The sequence below is a fragment of the Littorina saxatilis genome, linkage group LG16, assembly GCF_037325665.1.
Source record: "Littorina saxatilis isolate snail1 linkage group LG16, US_GU_Lsax_2.0, whole genome shotgun sequence".
Lineage (NCBI taxonomy): Eukaryota > Metazoa > Mollusca > Gastropoda > Littorinimorpha > Littorinidae > Littorina > Littorina saxatilis.
In genome coordinates this window covers 41,474,957-41,494,165 of record NC_090260.1, presented here as the reverse complement: position 1 = coordinate 41,494,165, position 19,209 = coordinate 41,474,957, and the positions used below count along the sequence as shown (strand labels likewise).

General features: G+C 43.1%; 1 protein-coding gene and 1 long non-coding RNA gene across 2 annotated transcripts in view; one reads left to right on the top strand and one right to left on the bottom strand.

Moving 5' to 3' along the window:
• Nucleotides 1-4,804: 4,804 nt before the first annotated feature.
• Nucleotides 4,805-19,209, bottom strand: part of LOC138951076 (uncharacterized) — a 26,560-nt gene continuing 12,155 nt past the window's right edge. The window contains exons 3-5 of the mRNA XM_070322740.1: nucleotides 8,835-9,042; nucleotides 6,103-6,159; nucleotides 4,805-5,001 (exon numbers count right to left, since the gene is read on the bottom strand). Of these exons, the coding sequence (XP_070178841.1) occupies nucleotides 4,955-5,001; nucleotides 6,103-6,159; nucleotides 8,835-9,042 (312 nt within the window). The 3' untranslated portion in view covers nucleotides 4,805-4,954. The remainder of the gene's footprint in view (nucleotides 5,002-6,102; nucleotides 6,160-8,834; nucleotides 9,043-19,209) is intronic.
• LOC138951075 (uncharacterized) overlaps nucleotides 15,114-19,209 on the top strand; it is a 4,289-nt gene continuing 193 nt past the window's right edge. The window contains exons 1-3 of the long non-coding RNA XR_011450977.1: nucleotides 15,114-15,892; nucleotides 17,096-17,186; nucleotides 18,188-19,209. The exon at nucleotides 18,188-19,209 is cut by the window's right edge and continues 193 nt beyond it. This is a non-coding gene — a long non-coding RNA (uncharacterized lncRNA). The remainder of the gene's footprint in view (nucleotides 15,893-17,095; nucleotides 17,187-18,187) is intronic.

The following is a 19,209-nucleotide window of genomic DNA, read 5'->3' as shown; positions in this document are numbered from 1 at the left end:
ATAGCTCAGTTGGTAGCGCGCTGGATTTGTATTCAGTTGGCCGCTGTCAGCGTGAGTTCGATCCCAGGTTCGGCGGAAATTTATTTCACAGAGTCAACTTTGTGTGCAGACTCTCTTCGGTGTCCGAACCTCCCCCCGTGTACACTACATTGGGTGTGCACGTTAAAGATCCCACGATTGACAAAAGGGTCTTTCCTGGCAAAATTGCTTAGGCACAGTTAATAATTGTCTACCTATACCCGTGTGACTTGGAATAATAGGCCGTGAAAGGTAAATATGCGCCGAAATGGCTGCAATTACTGGCCGTATAAAATTTCATCTCACACGGCATCACTGCAGAGCGCCTAGAACTGTACCCACGGAATATGCGCGATATAAGCCTCATTGATTGATTGATTGAAAACATCACAGGGCAGTACAAAACATCACAGGGCAGTACAAAACATTTCAAGGCAGTACAAAACATTACAAGGCAGCACAAAACATCACAAGGCAACACAAAACATCAGAAGGCAGCACAAAACATCACAAGGCAGTACAAAACATCACAAGGCAGCACAAAACATTACAAGGCAGCACAAAACATCAGAAGGCAGCACAAAACATCACAAGGCAGCACAAAACATCACAAGGCAGCACAAAACATCACAAGGCAGTACAAAACATCACAAGGCAACACAAAACATCACAAGGCAGTGCAAAACATCACAAAGCAACACAAAACATCACAAGGCAACACAAGGCAACGCAATGCACACCAAGTTGTATCACGTTATGTTGAAGTGTAGTGGGCTTTCTGCAATGATCCGTCTTGGCCTCTTGATTGGTCCATATTAGGCGCTCACGCAGGTTCCCAATATGGACTGGTTGTGAATTATTCTGTGTTTAATTTTTGCCGAATGCCTATCACAGCTAGTTCGCTTTAATAAGCAGCACAAAACATTACAAGGCAGTCAGTACAAAACATCACAAGGCAGCACAAAACATTACAAGACAGCACAAAACATCACAAGGCAGTGTAAAACATCACAAAGCAACACAAAACATCACAAGGCAACACAAGGCAACGCAATGCACACCAAGTTGTATCACGTTATGTTGAAGTGTAGTGGGCTTTTTGCAATGATCCGTCTTGGCTTCTTGATTGGTCCATATTAGGCGCTCATGCAGGTTCCCAATATGGACCGGTTGTGAATTATTCTGTGTTTAATTTTTGCCGAATGCCTATCACAGCTAGTTCGCTTTAATAAGGCCTAAACATTTACTGAAGAGAGAACAACTACCAAGCACAACATAAAACTTCTTCGCCAGAAAACAAGCTAGTTGTCGGCATGAAACAAGAAGTGGTCCATATTAGGAGCTCTTCTCCTATCGGCCTGCTCACTCGTCCATGACGAGGTCGTTGGTCTAGCTGATGTAGATGTCACAAAGATGTGAGTAGGAGAGTTGTGATGTGAAGCACGTCGTGATTTTAACCTCCCTAAAGATTGAATTGGGATATGCTAGGACACGTTTGAAGCGATATCACGGGTTTCGTGTGTTGCACGAGAAAACTCTGGTTTGACATGAGTTGTGTTTGAGAAATGTAGCTGGTTTTGGTTTAATAACGTTACAACGTTGTATATGCTCGACCGAGCAAGGTGTGTATAGCGGTTGTCAGGTTTGTCGGGGACAAACACTCTTTCAAGAGACGGGTCTCTTAAGGTAAATGATTTACTATGTTGTATATTATTGAAGCTTGAATACATAGCTGGAATGTAATGAAAGTGTATACAAAGTGCACTAAATTCTAGTGTGAAGTTTTGAGAGAATTCTTGTTGTGATTGTGTTATGGTTTTTGTTGGTAAATTCTTGAACATAATTGCTGTTACGCATTTATGTTATGTTTAAGACAGTGATACTATGTGTGGTAGTGTCAGTGGTGGATTAAGTGATTCATGGATGAAGTATAGTTTGGATATTGACTGTGGACGGAATGTGAATGTAGAATGAACGAGAGAGATGTTACATGACTTTAGTTTAGGAAGAGGAGATGGTTTAAGAGAATGTTGTATTAAGACTTGGGTTAATTCTTTAGGAGTTTCCATGACGAGGGTCATGAGCGTGAGCGAGGGACGGACCTCACACGGAAGAGGCGTGACGATGGTGGAGAGAGAGACCACATCGGCGCAGATGGCTGGACGGAGGAGTCTCCATCATCACCGGTCGTAGAGACGACGGTTCTTTTCGTTAATGGCGAAAGTGTTTCTCGGGGAGAAACGTGAAAGGTGAAAGTGTTTCTCGGGGAGAAATGTGAAGGGTGCATGCTGGCATCTAAAAGGAGAGTTTCTGGGAATTCATCGTCTACGTGGTTTCAGCGGCACAAGGAGGTGTAAATGACGACATATAGTGAGCCGTGTTACGAACTCGTGAGTGTCTGTCAACACTTTACCTTGTGCAGTAATTAATTATTGAAATAATTTCTTTATATCATTAATCCCGTGTGTGGAGTGAGTGTAGAGAGATTGTAAGAACGGTGTGGACGAGAAGTTGTTTGGTATTGATGTTGTTTTCTTTAGGTGAAGAATTGTGTTATATTTTGTGTGAGGAAATAATAAGTCTGCATCCTCCCAAAATTCTGTGTTGGAGTGTTTTAGTGTGAAAATTGAAGTCAGTGTAATAAAATAGGGCAGAACACGTATACAGAAAAATAACACTTTATTCACACTACAATCCACTTCATGACAGTAGAACAAAACAATGCCTGCATGATCATTCTTGACGTCCTCGTCCTCAAGTGTTAAGTCAAAGCCAGAGAAACCTTCCTAGAAAGGCATGATGACGTCACGCGGGACACCATCCCTACACTTGCTGATATTGATGTGGCTTTAAACAACATATGAGGTGGGTTTTCGGGTGCAAACTAAGCCTCCTCGCACACCGAATAGTTTGTGACCGAGTGACGTCACTAAATTTTGAGCTTTTTGGAATTCTTGAAAATCCGTACCAAGCAAACCGCCAAATAACATAACCGTTATTTAAGGAAGATGTCAGTTACTCAGACACAGCGTTCCGTAACGGCCTTAAAATGCAGTTCTGGCCATCTACCACCTAAATTAGACAGTTTGCTATTTCTCCAAAGTTATATTTCTCACAGTTAAAACAACGGACACAGAGACGAGACACACGCACACACAAACACTCATGCACGCGTGCGCGTGAGTGTGTGTGTATATGTGTGTGTGTGTGTGTGTGTGTGCGCGTGTGCCTACGTGTGTGTAAGTTGTGGTTGTGCCTTCAGGCGGGCGGGCCGGCGTGTGCATGTGTGTCCACGCGTCTCACGGTCCGTGTATGTGTGTGCGAGCTTGCATGAGTGTTACTGTGTGCGTGTGTCTTTGTCTCTGTGTCCGTTGTTTTAAATGTGAGAAATATAACTTTGGAGAAATAGTGACAGACAAACTGTTTGAGACAGCGATCATCAAAGTGACAGTTGGCGTCCATTTTAGCACTTCGTAGCGCTCCTGCACATCGCGACCTTGTTCGTGTGTCTGTCTGTTTGTTTATCTGTATGTATGGATATGTGTGTCTGTGTGTGTGTATGTATATGCGTGTGTGTGTGTATGTGTGTGCATGTGTGTGTACATATGTGTTAAGGGAGGGGGGACGTATGCGTTTGGCTTCATAGTACTTTCATACGAATCACTATCGCAAATCAATCGATGTTAAAAAATATTAAAAAAAATTAAAAACGCACTTTTTTGTTTCTCGTTATAGCCTGATCACGTAGACCAGCAACTTGGCCACAAATAGCACTTTTTTTTTTTTTAAAGAAATCATCACGTCGATTCCGTGCGAATGAGCTTGTGCCAAACAACCCTTTTTAACACTGTCAAAGTGATCTTTGCTCATTTTTTGTGTAGTCTTAAACGCTTTGGCGAATAATTATAATTACATGGTGTTGTCGAGAAATGAATTTCTTCCAAAAATGTCTTTACCTTGTTAAAAAACATGCATTTCTACGATTTTTGTAGCATGTTAAAGAGACACGTTTGCTTGCAATCACGACTCGCTTGACCCCTAATCTGTATAACACAATTTATGAACAAGTACAAAATAAAAACGATTAAATACTATGCACTTGTCGTAGAGCCAGTAAAATATCCTCTACGAATCTGTTTTTCTTTTTGATTTACCTTATCTGGTTCATATTTTACGACAATTTGAAAATGACGAAAAATCACTCGCAACAGTGGGCGCGAATGAGTTTCGTTTCTTTCGCCGGGGATTGTACATGCGATCATCCATATATCATGTTACGAAGGTATACGAGATCATTGTGTGTGTGTGTGTGTGTGTGTGTGTGTGTGTGTGTGTGGTGTGTGTGTGTCTGTGTGTGTGTGTGTGTGTGTGTGTGTGTGTGTGTGTGTGTGTGTGTGTGTGTGTGTGTGTGTGTGTGTAAGTGTGTGTGTGTGTGTGTGTGTGTGTGTGTGTGTGTGTGTGTGTGTGTGTGTGTAAGTGTGTGTGTGTGTGTGTGTGTGTGTGTGTGTGTGTGTGTCTGTGTGTGTGTGTGTGTGTGTGTGTGTGTGTGTTTGTATGTGTGTGTGTGTGTGTGTCTGTGTGTTACTTTTTATATTGTTGTTTCGGTTTTTGTTTTTAATTTTTGTTGCTTTTGTTTGTCAATAGGTATTGTTAAAAAAAAGCAGTAAACCATTAAAGCGTCTTTCTCTCTCTCCCCCTCCCCCCTCTCTCTCTCTTTCTCCCTCTTTCTCTCTCTCTCGGACACACAGGTAAATACAACAGCTAATCAGTCACTCCATCGCAAAGCTTTTTTGTGTTCTTCAAAGTTGAGTTTATTCAGAACCTCGCATGCTCCTTAGCAGCAAATAGAATCGACACCAAGCGAGGGTGGTTCGCCAGGAGAGATATCTTTCCAAAAGAAGGGAAGGAACTCTGTACTCTCTGCATCAGCTTCAATCTACTCCGTTTTCTGCCGTTCGTAGTCTTCACACTCGTGTAAGGCTTCTGAAATGTGAACAGAAAGTAACCCAGCATTGTAGGCGTCGTAGGACATATCCAGAACAAAAGCAATAAATGAACTAATGGGGGGTGGGTGGGTGGGTGGGGGGGGGGGGTGAAAGTGCATTACGTGAACAGAGCAAGTGTATTTCGCAACTACAAGAGGACTGTGATCGTGGAAATCGTCATGAGAGAGAAAGAAATGATGATGATGATGATGATGATGATGATGATGATGATGATGATGTTGGAACTTTATTTTTCAAGAATAGAGGTTTACGGCTACGTCATTTCTTACAACCAGTCCTTACATGTCAGACAACATTCTAATACATGATAAACAAGCAGAACAAACGTGCAAAACAGCAAACAGAGAGAGAGAGAGAGAGAGAGAGAGAGAGAGAGAGAGAGAGAGAGAGAGAGAGAGAGAGAGAGAGAGAGAGAGAGACAGAGACAGAGACAGAGAGAGACAGATAGAGAGAGAGAGAGACAGAGAGAGACAGAGAGAGAGAGAGAAAGAGAGACAGAGACAGAGACAGAGAGACAGACAGACAGAGAAACAGAGACACATAGACAGAGACAAAGAGACAGAGAGAGAGAGAGAGAGAGAGAGAGAGAGAGAGAGAGAGAGAGAGAGAGAGAGAGAGAGAGAGAGAGAGAGAGAGAGAGAGAGACAAGACAAGACAAGAAAAGGCAAGACAAGACAAAATCTTTATCATCGAGAGAGAGAAATGGCAGATTGACAAAATCAACAAATCAGTCAATCGTGACCAATCGGCAAACAAACAAACCCAATCAACCCACCAACCAAACAATTCACCAACCAAACATCTACCAACCAAACAACCCACCAACCAAACAACCCACTAAGCAAACAACCCACCAAGCAAACAACTGCGGACCAAACAACCCACCAACCAAACAACCCACCAACCAAACAACCCACCAACCAAACAACCCACCAACCCGCCTACACAACCCAACATGGACGTTTTCATCCAAGCCAGCCACCGATAAACAACCCAGCCACCGATTAACAACCCAGCCACCGATTAACAACCCAGCCACCGATTAACAACCCAGACATCAGAGGGAAGGAATACATACCGATGACCATCAAAAAGTCACCGAGCTCATCTTCAGTCAAGGCACCGTCATTGTTTGCTGAAGAAAATGAAACAAATATCACAATTCGGACCCTGTCTCCTGGGCTTGGGGGGGGGGGGGGGGGGTGCACGAAGTTAAACTGGGTGCCACCCAACTGGACGGGAACACGCCACGGGGTTTGATTGGCTCAAATCACAACAAATCTCAATTTCAACCAATCCGATCCCGCGGCTAGCTCGATCCCACCCACTCTTGTGGCACCCACTCTTGTCCCACCCACTCTTGTGGCACCCACTTTCACTTCGTTCGCCTCCGCCCATGTGGTACCCGGTGTTACACGAAAGTTTTACTCCACGAACAATTTACTCCGGAGTACATATTTCGTACGAAATTCTTACTCCGAGTACACTTTTCGTACGAGGAAAGAACTCCCCAAGGCACGAAAAAATTACTCCCTCAACGACATTTTTTTCCCCATGTTTTTTACTTCCAGTAAAAATCTCGTACGCAAAAATGGGATGCGGGCGAAGGGATAATGCCAAACTAGTGATCTCGCGCACACGAATGTCGCGCTACCCTCCTTCCACCCCTTCCACCACCAAGACTAACAGGGGACAAGGGAGTAAAAATTTCGTACACCTGGCATGGGATGTTAAATTGCTTGTGTTGGGGTGAAGTAATTTATTCGTTATTTATTCGTCAGGGGAGTAACATTTGTGTACGAAATGTTTACTCGGAACTCACCTGTCTTGGGGAGTAATTTTCTCGTGTAATGGGAGAGTGCTTTTTGGCTCACGAAGTGTAGCCTATGCGATGCTAACTTTTGTCTGTCTGTGCGTGCGTGCGTGCGTGCGTGCGTATGTATGTATGTATGTATGTATGTATGTATGTCTGTGGTAGAAACTTTAACATTTCCGAGTCTATGTGTGTGTGGTTATCCAAGACTATGGATACAGATTACGTCACGGTCAAAAGTGTTTGACGTCAATTAATGCATCATGACGTCATGCCTCCCTGTAGTCTTTCTCTCTCGCGCGGTGTGTGTGTGAGCTTGTGTGTGTGTGCGTGCATGCATGCGCGTGTGTGTGTGTGTGTGTGTATGTGTGTGTCTGTTTGTAAGAAAGACTGGCTGAACCGGCCCCCGTAGCGCAGTGGTTAGCGCATCGGGCTGCGGGCCGGGAGGTCGTGGGTTCGAATCCCATCAGGGTCATGTGGGTTTTTCGGGCTACGGTCGGCTCCTACCCAGAGTGGAAGTGCTATGGTTCCTATGGGAAGGCTGGAATCACACAGCCGATTGTCATTCACTTAACGAATGCGACTTTGAGGGTGCTCAGGTTCTGCTTACCTGACCAACACTGCAGGTGCGGCAGTTCTCGGGCCTGGTTGACACCAGGATATATTATGACAGTAAGCGTAGAGTGCTGCCCTGTCACGTAGTCTCAAACCAAATTGGAAATCCATAGCATCATCATTATAATCATCCTCATCTCATTAATCATCCAAAATTATAAAATGTCCTTGCTCTTGTGGCCCTTCATGCCCGGAGCTCTCATGGTGACCTTGGTCTCAGTGTTCCTGTTCCATCCTTCCCTGAATAGTACTTCTGCTGTCAGTCAGATCTAGATCTAGCGTCTCCCACTCTTGCACTGTGTCTATGCTTACTGTGTGCGTGTATGTGTGACGGAGTGATTGAGTTTGTGTTACTGTTTGTCGATTTCTTACGGGAGCCTTGAAGGCTTCGCCTCTTGTTTCGTAAAGGGAGTAACTTTTTCGTTCGAAATGTTTTCTCCGGAGTAAAAATCTCGTGGGAGTAATTTTCTCGTGTTACACCGGGCCAGTCACAATAGAGTGAAACGGCGACTTGGGTCCTCGCTTAGTGTTCTTATTAAACGCGATTAGGTCCCTTTCTGATAGAAAGTTGTATGCGTAGCGAGATCTATGTTGATGTTTGTTTTATTTCTTTCGTATTGCTGAGTTTGTCAGAGTTGCTGAATGTTGAAAGTTTCAAAGCAATCCACCATGGCATTGCTAAAATGTAGCGCTTTTTGACATGATACCCATAGAAATGGACGCAAAACGTCCCGTTTTTGACCGCTCTTGCGATCGACACCTGCATCTGTGGGAATAGCATAGCACGCGAAATACGCAAGGTAGCAAAACCTAACAATCTGTTCAGGGGAGATAATTGGTTTGACTTTCTTCTCGTATGTCAAAGTTGCAAAGTTTTGCCTATTGTGATTTTTTTGTTGTTGTCGATTTTTCATTCGTCCCTTCCGTTTTTGTCTGGTCGATTTTGAGGGTACCCTTACTTGAGCGGCGGTCACGTTATCCCTGTAAAAGAAATATTTAATCCAAAAGGTGATCCTGAAGGATAAGTGAACGGCCTAGCCCTTAACTGGCATATAAAGTTTGAAATGACACGGGAATTAATGCTTTAATTTGGGTTTGAAATAATTTATGTTGCAATAAATTTGTGGCCAAGTTTATGTTGATGTTTACTCTTTCTCTCGTATTGGAGAGTTTGTCAGAGTTGCTGCAGTATATTTGCACCTTCATAGTGTTCTTATTAAGCGCGATTATGTCCCTTGTTGATTGAATTTTGTATCCGTAGCGGGATCTATGTTGATGTTTTTTTCTTTCTCTCGTACTGGAGAGTTTAATTGTCAGAGTTGCTGCAGGATATTCGCAAGTTCACACAATTGAGCGTATGACATTGTTCAGTGTACACTTACCATCACTCGTAGCAAAGGTAGCCTCGACGTACGCCCTGTCGAGACCCAGAGAAGGGTCAAGTCCCAGGCCTGGACACGACTGCTCCAGTTGCTGGACAACAGCGTTGCTCTCCTCTTGGGTCAGGTCCGGTCTGCAGTCTGCGTCCCTCTTCCCCACGAGACTGACCGCTGCCCCTACAGCCACGGCCCTACCAACATCTCCCAAAAACTGTAAAATAGACAAATAATTAAATCTGGGATACGCCAAATCCGTTCAAGGCGGAGGTTTGAAGGGATACTGGGTCCCCTAGTTCACCGTTTCTCTATCTGCGAATGGTAACTTGGTTCTACGCGTAGCTGGCTTACGACTAGAAAAGCAAAACATTCTGAACGGGTATAATCTCCTTCAGCAGCCGTATACACGCAGGGCCTGAGTAAAAAAATGGCCAGAAAGTCTTCGCTAAAAAGAGGCTGAGAAAGGGGTAAATGAATCGAACAATTAGGAAAAGTTCGAAATAACCTCCGGTCCAATCGCGGATTTGGCTCCTTCAACTTAGGGGATTATGTTTAAAAAAAAAAAGCCATGCCTATTGCCGCCTTTGTACCCGCATTTTGCCAAGTTTGTTCTGTAACAACTGCATTAAAATCCTATCGAAGCTGTCATCACTCTAAAGACAATTTACTTTTGTTGTTGCTGCATGCATGGAGTGGATGCATGAACTTTTCTCTCTACCTGTCTGATTCTGAACTCTGGTCATCTATCTATCTACTATATATATAAAACAAGATGTAAGTGTGTGTGTGTGTCTGTCTGTCTGTGGTCGCCATACCTCAGAGATGGCAAGAGGTAGGAAAAAGATAGCATGCATGCACACTCCCCAGGATCCACAGATGTGCACCTGAGTTTTAGTTTCTTGATTCATTGTTTCCTTTCTCAGATTATGGACCTCCCCTTTATTGAATACAGCCTATATGGTGCAAGACCAGTTCAGTGCCTGGTCTTCACCTGCAGCAAGCACACTATGCCAGGCATATTAGAGACTCTGTATGGCTCCTATAAGGGGAAGAAATGAAGAAAGAAAATTAACTGGACAGAAGCTAAGGGAGGTAACTTTTGCTTTGATATCCATGGACAGGAGGTAACTCATCATACCAACACACCGCATCTAAGGGTGTAGCATGATCAGTTGAACCTGCTGGTCATTAACTCATTCCATAAATACCATGTAAGTAGGAATTGAATATATATTGTGACACTCTCAGTGGGCAGCACATGCCTTTCAATGCTTTTGAGGCCACCCCGGGCGAAGCCGGGCCCTGAATGCTAGTACTATCTATACATATAATAAAAGAGAGTGTCTGTCTGTCTGTGGTCGCCATACCTCTGAGATGGCAAGAGGCAGGAACAAGATAGTGTGCACGTACACTCCCTAGGTGCCGCAGATGTGCACCTGGGTTTTAGTTTCTTGATTCATTGTTTCCTTTCTCAGATTATGGACCTCCCAAGACTGTGATAACCATGAATGACCTGAGACCTGTGGCACTTACTTCTGTTTGTATGAAAGTCTTTGAGAGAGTTGTTTTGTTCAAACTGAGTGATTGTGTGAAAGATTTTATTGATCCATGTCAGTTTGCATACAGGAAAAACAGGAGTGTTGATGATGCTGTGTTGAATGTTTTAAACAAGATCTACTCTCATTTAGAAAAGCCTGGCTCTTATATTCGCTTGATGTTCTTTGATTTTTCCAGCGCTTTTAATACTATACAGCCTCATTTAATGGCGGAGAAGCTTTTTAGCATGAATGTCCCAGCAGCCACCATCCTCTGGGTTATGGACTACCTGACAAACAGGCCACAGTATGTTAGGGTGGGGGGGCAATCCGTTTCAGACACAATCTGCACAAACACAGGGGCACCACAAGGCACAGTACTCTCACCTTTTCTTTTTTCTCTTTACACAGCAGATTTCAGAAGTTCTAGTGACTCCTGCCCCATAACCAAGTTTGCTGACGACACTGGACTGACCGGACTGCTGACTGTTGACGACGACTCTGACTACAGGCAGGAGGTAGATAGGTTTGTGGGGTGGTGTGAAAACAACTATTTAGAGCTTAATGTGGGGAAGACAAAGGAAATGATAATGGACAACAGGAGGGGGGAACATGTACACAGGGAGATAGTGATCAAGGGGGAGGTCGTAGAGAAGGTAGAGCAGTATAAGTATTTGGGGGTGATTATAGACAATAAGTTGACATGGAAACCAAACTCTGATGCCCTTGTGAAGAAACTCCACTCTCGCCTGTACTTTTTGAGAAAACTCAGGTCTTTTAACATCAGACAAGAAATCCTTCAGATGTTTTACACTTCAACGTGCAATAGTGTGTTGTACTTTGGCTCCGTGTGTTGGGGTGGCAACATCAACAAGCAAGACAGGGATAGATTAGATAAATTCATCAGGAAAGCAAGTGGGGTGGTTGGGAGGAAGCAGGACAATTTCACATCAACACATGAACGACGACTGACTGACAAGGTACAGAAGATTTTGGCTGACGACTCGCACCCACTCAGACCGGAATTTGACAGTAGACGGACAGACAGGAGCAACAGATTCAGACAACCAACCGCAAGATCCACACGCTACAGAAATTCGTTCATTCCATCTGCAATTCACATCTTCAATTCTCAGGTGGGGCGGTAGATGCTGGTGTTGTCGCTCTGATGCACGGGGTCAGTGTTCTGTATTGTTTCAGTTTTTGTTTTGCATTCTACTCTCTTAGACAATATGTGATAACCGGCAAGGTGCTGACTTTCTTTTGTGCATTGTTGATGGTGAATGCATGTTAATTTATTTTTAATATCTATTATGTGATAACCAATGTACTATATTTTCTCAGGACAAAGAACAAATGTTTATTTTGAATGTTTTATGTATGTTATTATTACGGACACAAACGCTCAGCAATGTAATTTCTCTTTTAGAGATTAATAAAGTTATTGTATTGTATTGTATTGTATTGTATTGTATTGAATACAGCCTATATGGTGCAAGACCAGTTCAGTGCCTACTGTTCACCTGTAGCAAGCACATCATGCCAGTGATATTAGAGACTCGCTGTTGCTCCTATGAGGGGAAGAAATGAAGAATGAAAAATTAACTGGACAGTTCCGGAAATTTCTAGAAGGTAAGGGAGATAACTCTTTTTTGTCTGTGGTCGCCATACCTCTGAGATGGCAAGAGGCAGGAACAAGATAGTGTGCACGTACACTCCCTAGGTGCCGCAGATGTGCACCTGGGTTTTAGTTTCTTGATTCATTGTTTCCTTTCTCAGATTATGGACCTCCCATTTATTGAATACAGCCTATATGGTGCAAGACCAGTTCAGTGCCTACTGTTCACCTGTAGCAAGCACATCATGCCAGTGATATTAGAGACTCGCTATTGCTCCTATGAGGGGAAGAAATAAAGAACGAAAAATTAACTGGACAGTTCCGGAAATTTCTAGAAGGTAAGGGAGATAACTCTTTTTTGTCTGTGGTCGCCATACCTCTGAGATGGCAAGAGGCAGGAACAAGATAGTGTGCACGTACACTCCCTAGGTGCCGCAGATGTGCACCTGGGTTTTAGTTTCTTGATTCATTGTTTCCTTTCTCAGATTATGGACCTCCCATTTATTGAATACAGCCTATATGGTGCAAGACCAGTTCAGTGCCTACTGTTCACCTGTAGCAAGCACATCATGCCAGTGATATTAGAGACTCGCTATTGCTCCTATGAGGGGAAGAAATGAAGAAAGAAAAATTAACTGGACAGTTCCGGAAATTTCTAGAAGGTAAGGGAGATAACTCTTTTTTTGTATCCAAACAAAGGAGGTAAAGCTAATGATAATGGGATAGCGAGCGTCTTAAATTGCTACAGGGCTCCGCTTACTCCCGGGCGAAGCCGGGCTTAACTGCTAGTATATAAAAATGGATGTAAGTGTGTCTGTCTGTGGTCGCCATACCTCAGAGATGGCAAAAGATAAACACAATATATTTTGCATGCACACTGCCCTGGACCCACAGATGTGCACCTGGGTTTTAGTTTCTCCAGACATTGTTTCCTTAATTCCTCGGATAATTACCCTCCCCATTAATGAATACAGGCTATATAGTGCAAGGGAGGTAAGTCATGCTTTGTCACTCATGGAAGGGAGGTAACTCTCATCAAACCAGTATACCGAGTAATTCTCAAGGGCTACCCGCTATCATCCCGCCCCGCCCCCCCCCCCCACCCCACCCCACTAACCCCGCCGCCTGCTTCCCCCCTCCCCCCTCCAGCAAGGCCAGTTCAATGCCTGGTGTTCACATGTTGCAAGCACATAATGCCAGTGATATTACAGACCCTCTATCGCTCCTATGAGGAGAAGAAATGAAGAAGAAAAAATCAACCGGACAGTTCAGGAAATTTCTAGAAGCAAAGGGAGGTAACTCTTACTTTGTTATACATTGAAGGGAGGTATCTCTTCTCATGCAGGCACGCCTGATCAGTCTTTACAGAATATATAGAGTCGATGTTAGACCTGCTTCTCAAGTATTTCGAATTTTCCTAAGGGAGATAACTCAAGTCAAAGTTATTTTTCCGCAAACAGAGTGTGTTGATGGTGATGCTTTCACACTGTCTCCCAGCCTTTTAATCCAAATGTATGAGCTCACACTTTCATCTATTCTTATTCTCATTAGAATAAGATTCTAGAGGTTTCTGAGAGAGAGGGGAGATCAGAAACACCCGGGCGAAGCCGGGCCTGACTGGATGTAAGTGTGTGTGTGTGTGTGTGTGTGTGTGTGTCTCTGTCTGTGGTCACCATACCTCAGTGATGGATAGAGGCAGGAACAAGATAAAGTGCTTGCACACTCCCCAGGAGCCGCAGATGTGCACCTGGGTTTTAGTTTCTTGATTCATTGTTTCCTTCCTCACATTATGAATCTCCCCTTCAAGAACAGCCTATATAGCTATTCTGATGAACACCTGGGGGAATTCGGGGGCTGTGATTGGATGGTCTCTTCCGATCATCAAAGCATAATGCTACGGAAGTCGGCCATTTTACTCAATATTCAAAAGCATAATTGTCAATAACAAAGACGCATGGTTCCGGTTTCTTCCACGTGTATAAAGTACACGCATACCTCGCCAGGTTTGTTTCTGTGACTAGTCGACAGACGATGCCATTTGCTTTGTGTGTGTTTTTGTTGTTGTTTACTGTACATGGCATACATTACGTGTAAAATCCAGTTCTTTAACAGGCAACACACCTTGCCAATTTCCAGAAGCTGCAAACTGAAGCGACCTATCTATGATTCTAGCAGACGATCTCTCCAATGTTCAACACAAAATCAGCAAACTCTCCTGTAACATAGAAGGTCTATTGTTTAGTGCAATGTTGAAATGAAGTTACCGGTCTGAAACATTTAGTCGTTTCTTCTGAGACAATCCTTGTTCTTTTATCATCTACAGATTTACCGCAGTCTTCACCACGCGAATTCCCAACAGAAGTCAGACTTTCGAACATACAATATACGTAGGCAAGCATGATACGTCATGACGTCATATTATGATTCCTAGCATATTGACGTAATGCTAAACATCCGGTTATCTCGAGTTTTCTCCGTAATACATGTCCGTGGGTTTTTCAATGTTCGGCTATTTCCGTGGCTTCATGCGGAAAGGGAACCGTCGTCTGCAATCAACGACATGGACCATAGACTCGAACAAGTATAATGCGACTCGCCTTCGACTCGTCGGCATTATACTTGTCTCGTCTAAATATCGGGCCCTATTGCTACGCTGAAAACACAATAGCTGTTAATATAGTGCAAGACCAGTTCAGTGCCTATAGTGTTCACATGTAGCAAGCACATAATGCCAGTGATATTAGAGACTCTCTATTGCTCCTACGACGGGAAGAAAGTAAGAAGAAGAAAAAAGACCGGACAGTTCCGGAAAGTTGTAGAAGCGAAGGAAGGTAACTCTTACTTGGTTATACCTTGAAGGGAGGTAACTATGATTATGCAGGCATGTCTGATTGGGAAATCAGAAACACCGGGCGAAGCCGGGTCCTGACTGCCCAAGTATCTAGAATGTTCCCAAGGAAGGGAGATAACTCCTGTGAAAGTTATTTCTTTAACAACAAAATTATGTTGGTGGTAGTAACAGCTAGACTTAGCAATGAACAACAATATATACAATTTTTTATTCATATCAGTCTACTCTCTTACAAATGCATTCGGGCGATGCCAACACCCGGGCGAAGCCGGGCCCTGACTGCTAGCAAACACTGTACAAAAGGAAGACGTGGAACTTGCGAAGAAAATGCGAAAAAGTGTTTGTGGGTTATCGTCCCTAGTCACATGCTGGCGGCGAAAACAAAATGGCGGATCGCGTAGGTACCGATCGTGTGCGAGGTGGTGGTAAATAATTGTGCTCGGCTTTTTGTTGCAAGAACGCCCGTTACAAACAGAGCTGCTTCGGGAAAACTTTCCACAAGTTCCCTACAGAAGAAAAAAGGTGGGTTGTGCAGTGATTATTTCATCAGGTTTACCTTCTTCAGAATGAGAATGCAATGGCTCGAGTCAACTCACTCAGTAGACTACAGCGTCAGCGAGTACTTACGACTGTGAGTGTGAGTCAGCAGTCAGTACAAAACAACAGTTTACACTTGATGACAAACCCGTGGGCATATTTGCCGAAACCTTTATCAAACCTTGCTTACGGGAAAACTACAGTACAAAGGTACATCACTCATCCGTTTTGCGTTCAGGCAGAGCGTTAGATTTAGACTGAAGATCTGATTTAGCTTTCTTTGTCTTTCCTTTTTGCTTAGTTTAACAATAACATTGTTGTTTTTATTGTCAAACTAGGTGCAGAATATGGATGCAATTCACAAGGCGAGAGGACTTTGAAAAGCTGCAGCCAGCTGCTGTTCAAGGTCTCAAGCTTTGTATTGATCACTTTGAGGCCAACCAGTAAAACAATCCTGCAGAGAGGATCACTTGTGTGGAATGCTGTCCCGACATTGTTTGCAGTGCCCAATCCACCACCGAAGGTTATTTATTTATTGGTTTTAGGTTTTTGCAAACCAAAGAAGCACACTATTAAATGCAGGTTGAGTATGCGGGGATATAGCTCAGTTGGTAGCGCGCTGGATTTGTATTCAGTTGGCCGCTCTCAGCGTGAGTTCGATCCCAGGTTCGGCGGAAATTTATTTCAGAGTCAACTTTGTGTGCAGACTCTCTTCGGTGTCCGAACCCTACCCCCGTGTACACTACATTGGGTGTGCACGTTAAAGATCCCACGACTGACAAAAGGGTCTTTCCTGGCAAAATTGCTTAGGCACAGTTAATAATTGTCTACCTATACCCGTGTGACTTGGAATAATAGGCCGTGAAAGGTAAATATGCGCCGAAATGGCTGCAATCTACTGGCCGTATAAAATTCCATCTCACACGGCATCACTGCAGAGCGCCTAGAACTGTACCCACGGAATATGCGCGATATAAGCGTCATTGATTGATTGATTGATTAATGACAAGTTTGAGGCTGATGTAAGAATTGAAAACAACAGCATTGTTCCCATCAAATAATGCCTGTTTGCATTTAGCGCAAAAAAATGATAAGGCCAACAAAAAAAAGTTACTTATTTTGGATCGACGTCCTGATTATGATGATATGATGAACTTATTTTGCAAAAAAACAGCCCCAAATGGCAAAAAAGGTATAGGGTCGGCGTCAACAACAAAAAAGTTGTATGTTTCTGGTCACCTGACCCTACCTATGTTTTCCCGACGACCCTAGACATTTTTTTTTTTTTGCATTTTCAAAAATAAAAGGGGTATTCGAAAATCAATTGTTTTCCTGTTTTTCAACAAAATAGTTTAAAAGATGGTTTTAAAAAAAAAGGTTAGAAAAAAAATCTCCACCTTTAGTCATGTTAGGTCACAAAAAAGTCTGTTTAAGGTAACATAGGCCCCCCAAAAATAGCGTCGGTAGGTCGGCTTTTTAGTTTTGTATTTTAGCCATCTGAATATTTTAATTTTATTTTTTAATGCCCCCAAAAAGTCTAGGGCCGGTGGGAAAAAAATAGGGTCGGTCCGGATACCGTAAACAGATTATTTTTTGTTTTGCCTTACCAGAAACATACACTTTTTGTGTGTGGCCTAAGACCAATGCCATGAAATTGGGAGAAATGTTTCATTGTGACTGGGTGTTGGTTGTGAGTTTGTCAGTTAAAGAGCTGTGCAATTTGCAGGTTGCTAGTGGGAGGAAGCCACCATCGCAAAGGGTAGCTACAAATGAAGCCAGCACCGACCTGTCGCCTGATACACAAATTGTTCAACCAGGTAAGAGATTTTTAACCATGAAGAACACCCTGACATCAAAAAATGTTTAAACCCATCCATTACATAGTTGATAATCGCTGTATAGGGTGACGGGCGCTGGGGCGGGGTGGTAAGACGTCGGTCTATTAACTCGGAAGGTCGAGGGTTCGAATCCCGGTCGCGGCCGCCTGGTGGGTTAAGTGTGGAGATGTTTCCGATCTCCCAGGTCAACTTATGTGCAGACCTGCTAGTGACTTATCCCCCTTCATGTGTACACGCAAGCACAAGACCAAATACGCACGAAAAAGATCCTGTAATCCATGTCAGAGTTCGGTGGGTTTTAGAAACACAAAAATACCCCGCATGCTTCCTCCGAAAGCGGCGTATGGCTGCCTAAATGGCGGGGTAAAAACGGTCATACACATAAAATTCCACTTGTGCAAATAAATGAGTGCACGTGGGAGTTTCAGCCCACGAACGCAGAAGAAGAAGAAGCTGTATAGGGCGGATGCATGGATGGATGAAATTGTACCTGTAGTTCCCACACGTAAAGATGGGAAACATATCCTGTTAGAGGCATGGTTTGACAAGAAACAATTAAGTGGCTCTATTCCCATCTCCCCCCCCCCCCCCTTTCCCCGTCGCGATATAAGCTTCGTGGTTGAAAACGACGTTAAACACCAAATAAAGAAAGAAAGAAAGAGGCATGGTGTGTGAGGAGTTTACCTGGTACTGTTGTCCTAATCAATCAATCAATCAATCAATATAAAGCTTATATAGCGCGTATTCCGTGGGTACAGTTCTAATGGCCTCACCCATTCAGTACCAAACAAGGTCAATTCCATCATTGTTCCACATCGAATCCATAGTTGCTAATACACTTCATTTCTGGCCTGCCTTCCTACGCTATTGTTTATTTTCATTTTGTGATTGAATTACACATGTTTTAATTTCTTCCAGGTTGTAACTTGTTATGGTTATGTTATTTTATGTGTGTTTCGTGTGTGTGTTTTCTTTTTTAGATGACATTCAGGCGATCCTGGAGGACATAGGATGTAAAGCATCAAAGTCGTCATCCTCCCCATCCCCTCGTGAAGCGGAACTTCGGCAGAAGGTCAACAAACTGAGGAGCAAGGTTTTCCGATTAGAAAAGAAAACGATGGAACCCCGTGTAAAATGAGCGAGTAAATTAGCCAAGCCTCCCAAGAAAGACTTTGTAATAGAACAGTTGTCTCATATATTATCAGGCGAGGCGAGCTATTTTGCCATTTATGCCTGTTACATATTTACCGGTTATCTGCTGCTGTGTCCAATCCTGGCAGAGACGGAACGCATGTTACCAAGGAGCCGAAGGAGAGTCGATGAGATGAGAGAATGTGATTAACAATTGCCAACTCTCTCCGTACAAAGAGGGTCCAAAATTGTATCAAAATATAGATCGTAGGGAATTCAAAATAAAAAAAAGAGACAAAACATGTACTTCGGCTCATAGAGCCTTCTTTAATTTTTGACTCAAAAGTCCATGCTCCGAGAGTCCTTTTTTTAATTTTGAATTGCCTACCATCTATATTTTTATACATTTTCAAAAAGATTCAACAGTCACCTTCCGTTATTCTTGAACTTGGCTATCCCAGCCTTACCTCAACATTCGATATTCCTGTGATACTTTTGACGTAAAATCAATTTTTACTGTAAAACACTTCGGCAAGAGGATTGGTCCAAGCAAACAAATAATAAACTTGTAAGATTTTTCCTGATATTTCCGATCAATTGCCTATGGTTTTATTTAGCTAAAAGATTCAAACGTCACACCTATGACCCATGGCTATTTTTAAGGGGAGAGTAGCATCCCTGGTGTGTTGTTTTTGATGTACCTTTTGGTCTGTTTACAGTAACATAGGCACACAAAAAGAGGGTCGGTAGGTCGGCTTTTCTTAATTTTTTTTTTATAACCATCTTTTTAAATTATTTTGCAAAAAAACAGGAACAAAATTGATTTTTTTTTCTTTTTCTTTTTCTCCAAATGCCAAAAAAAAGGTCTAGG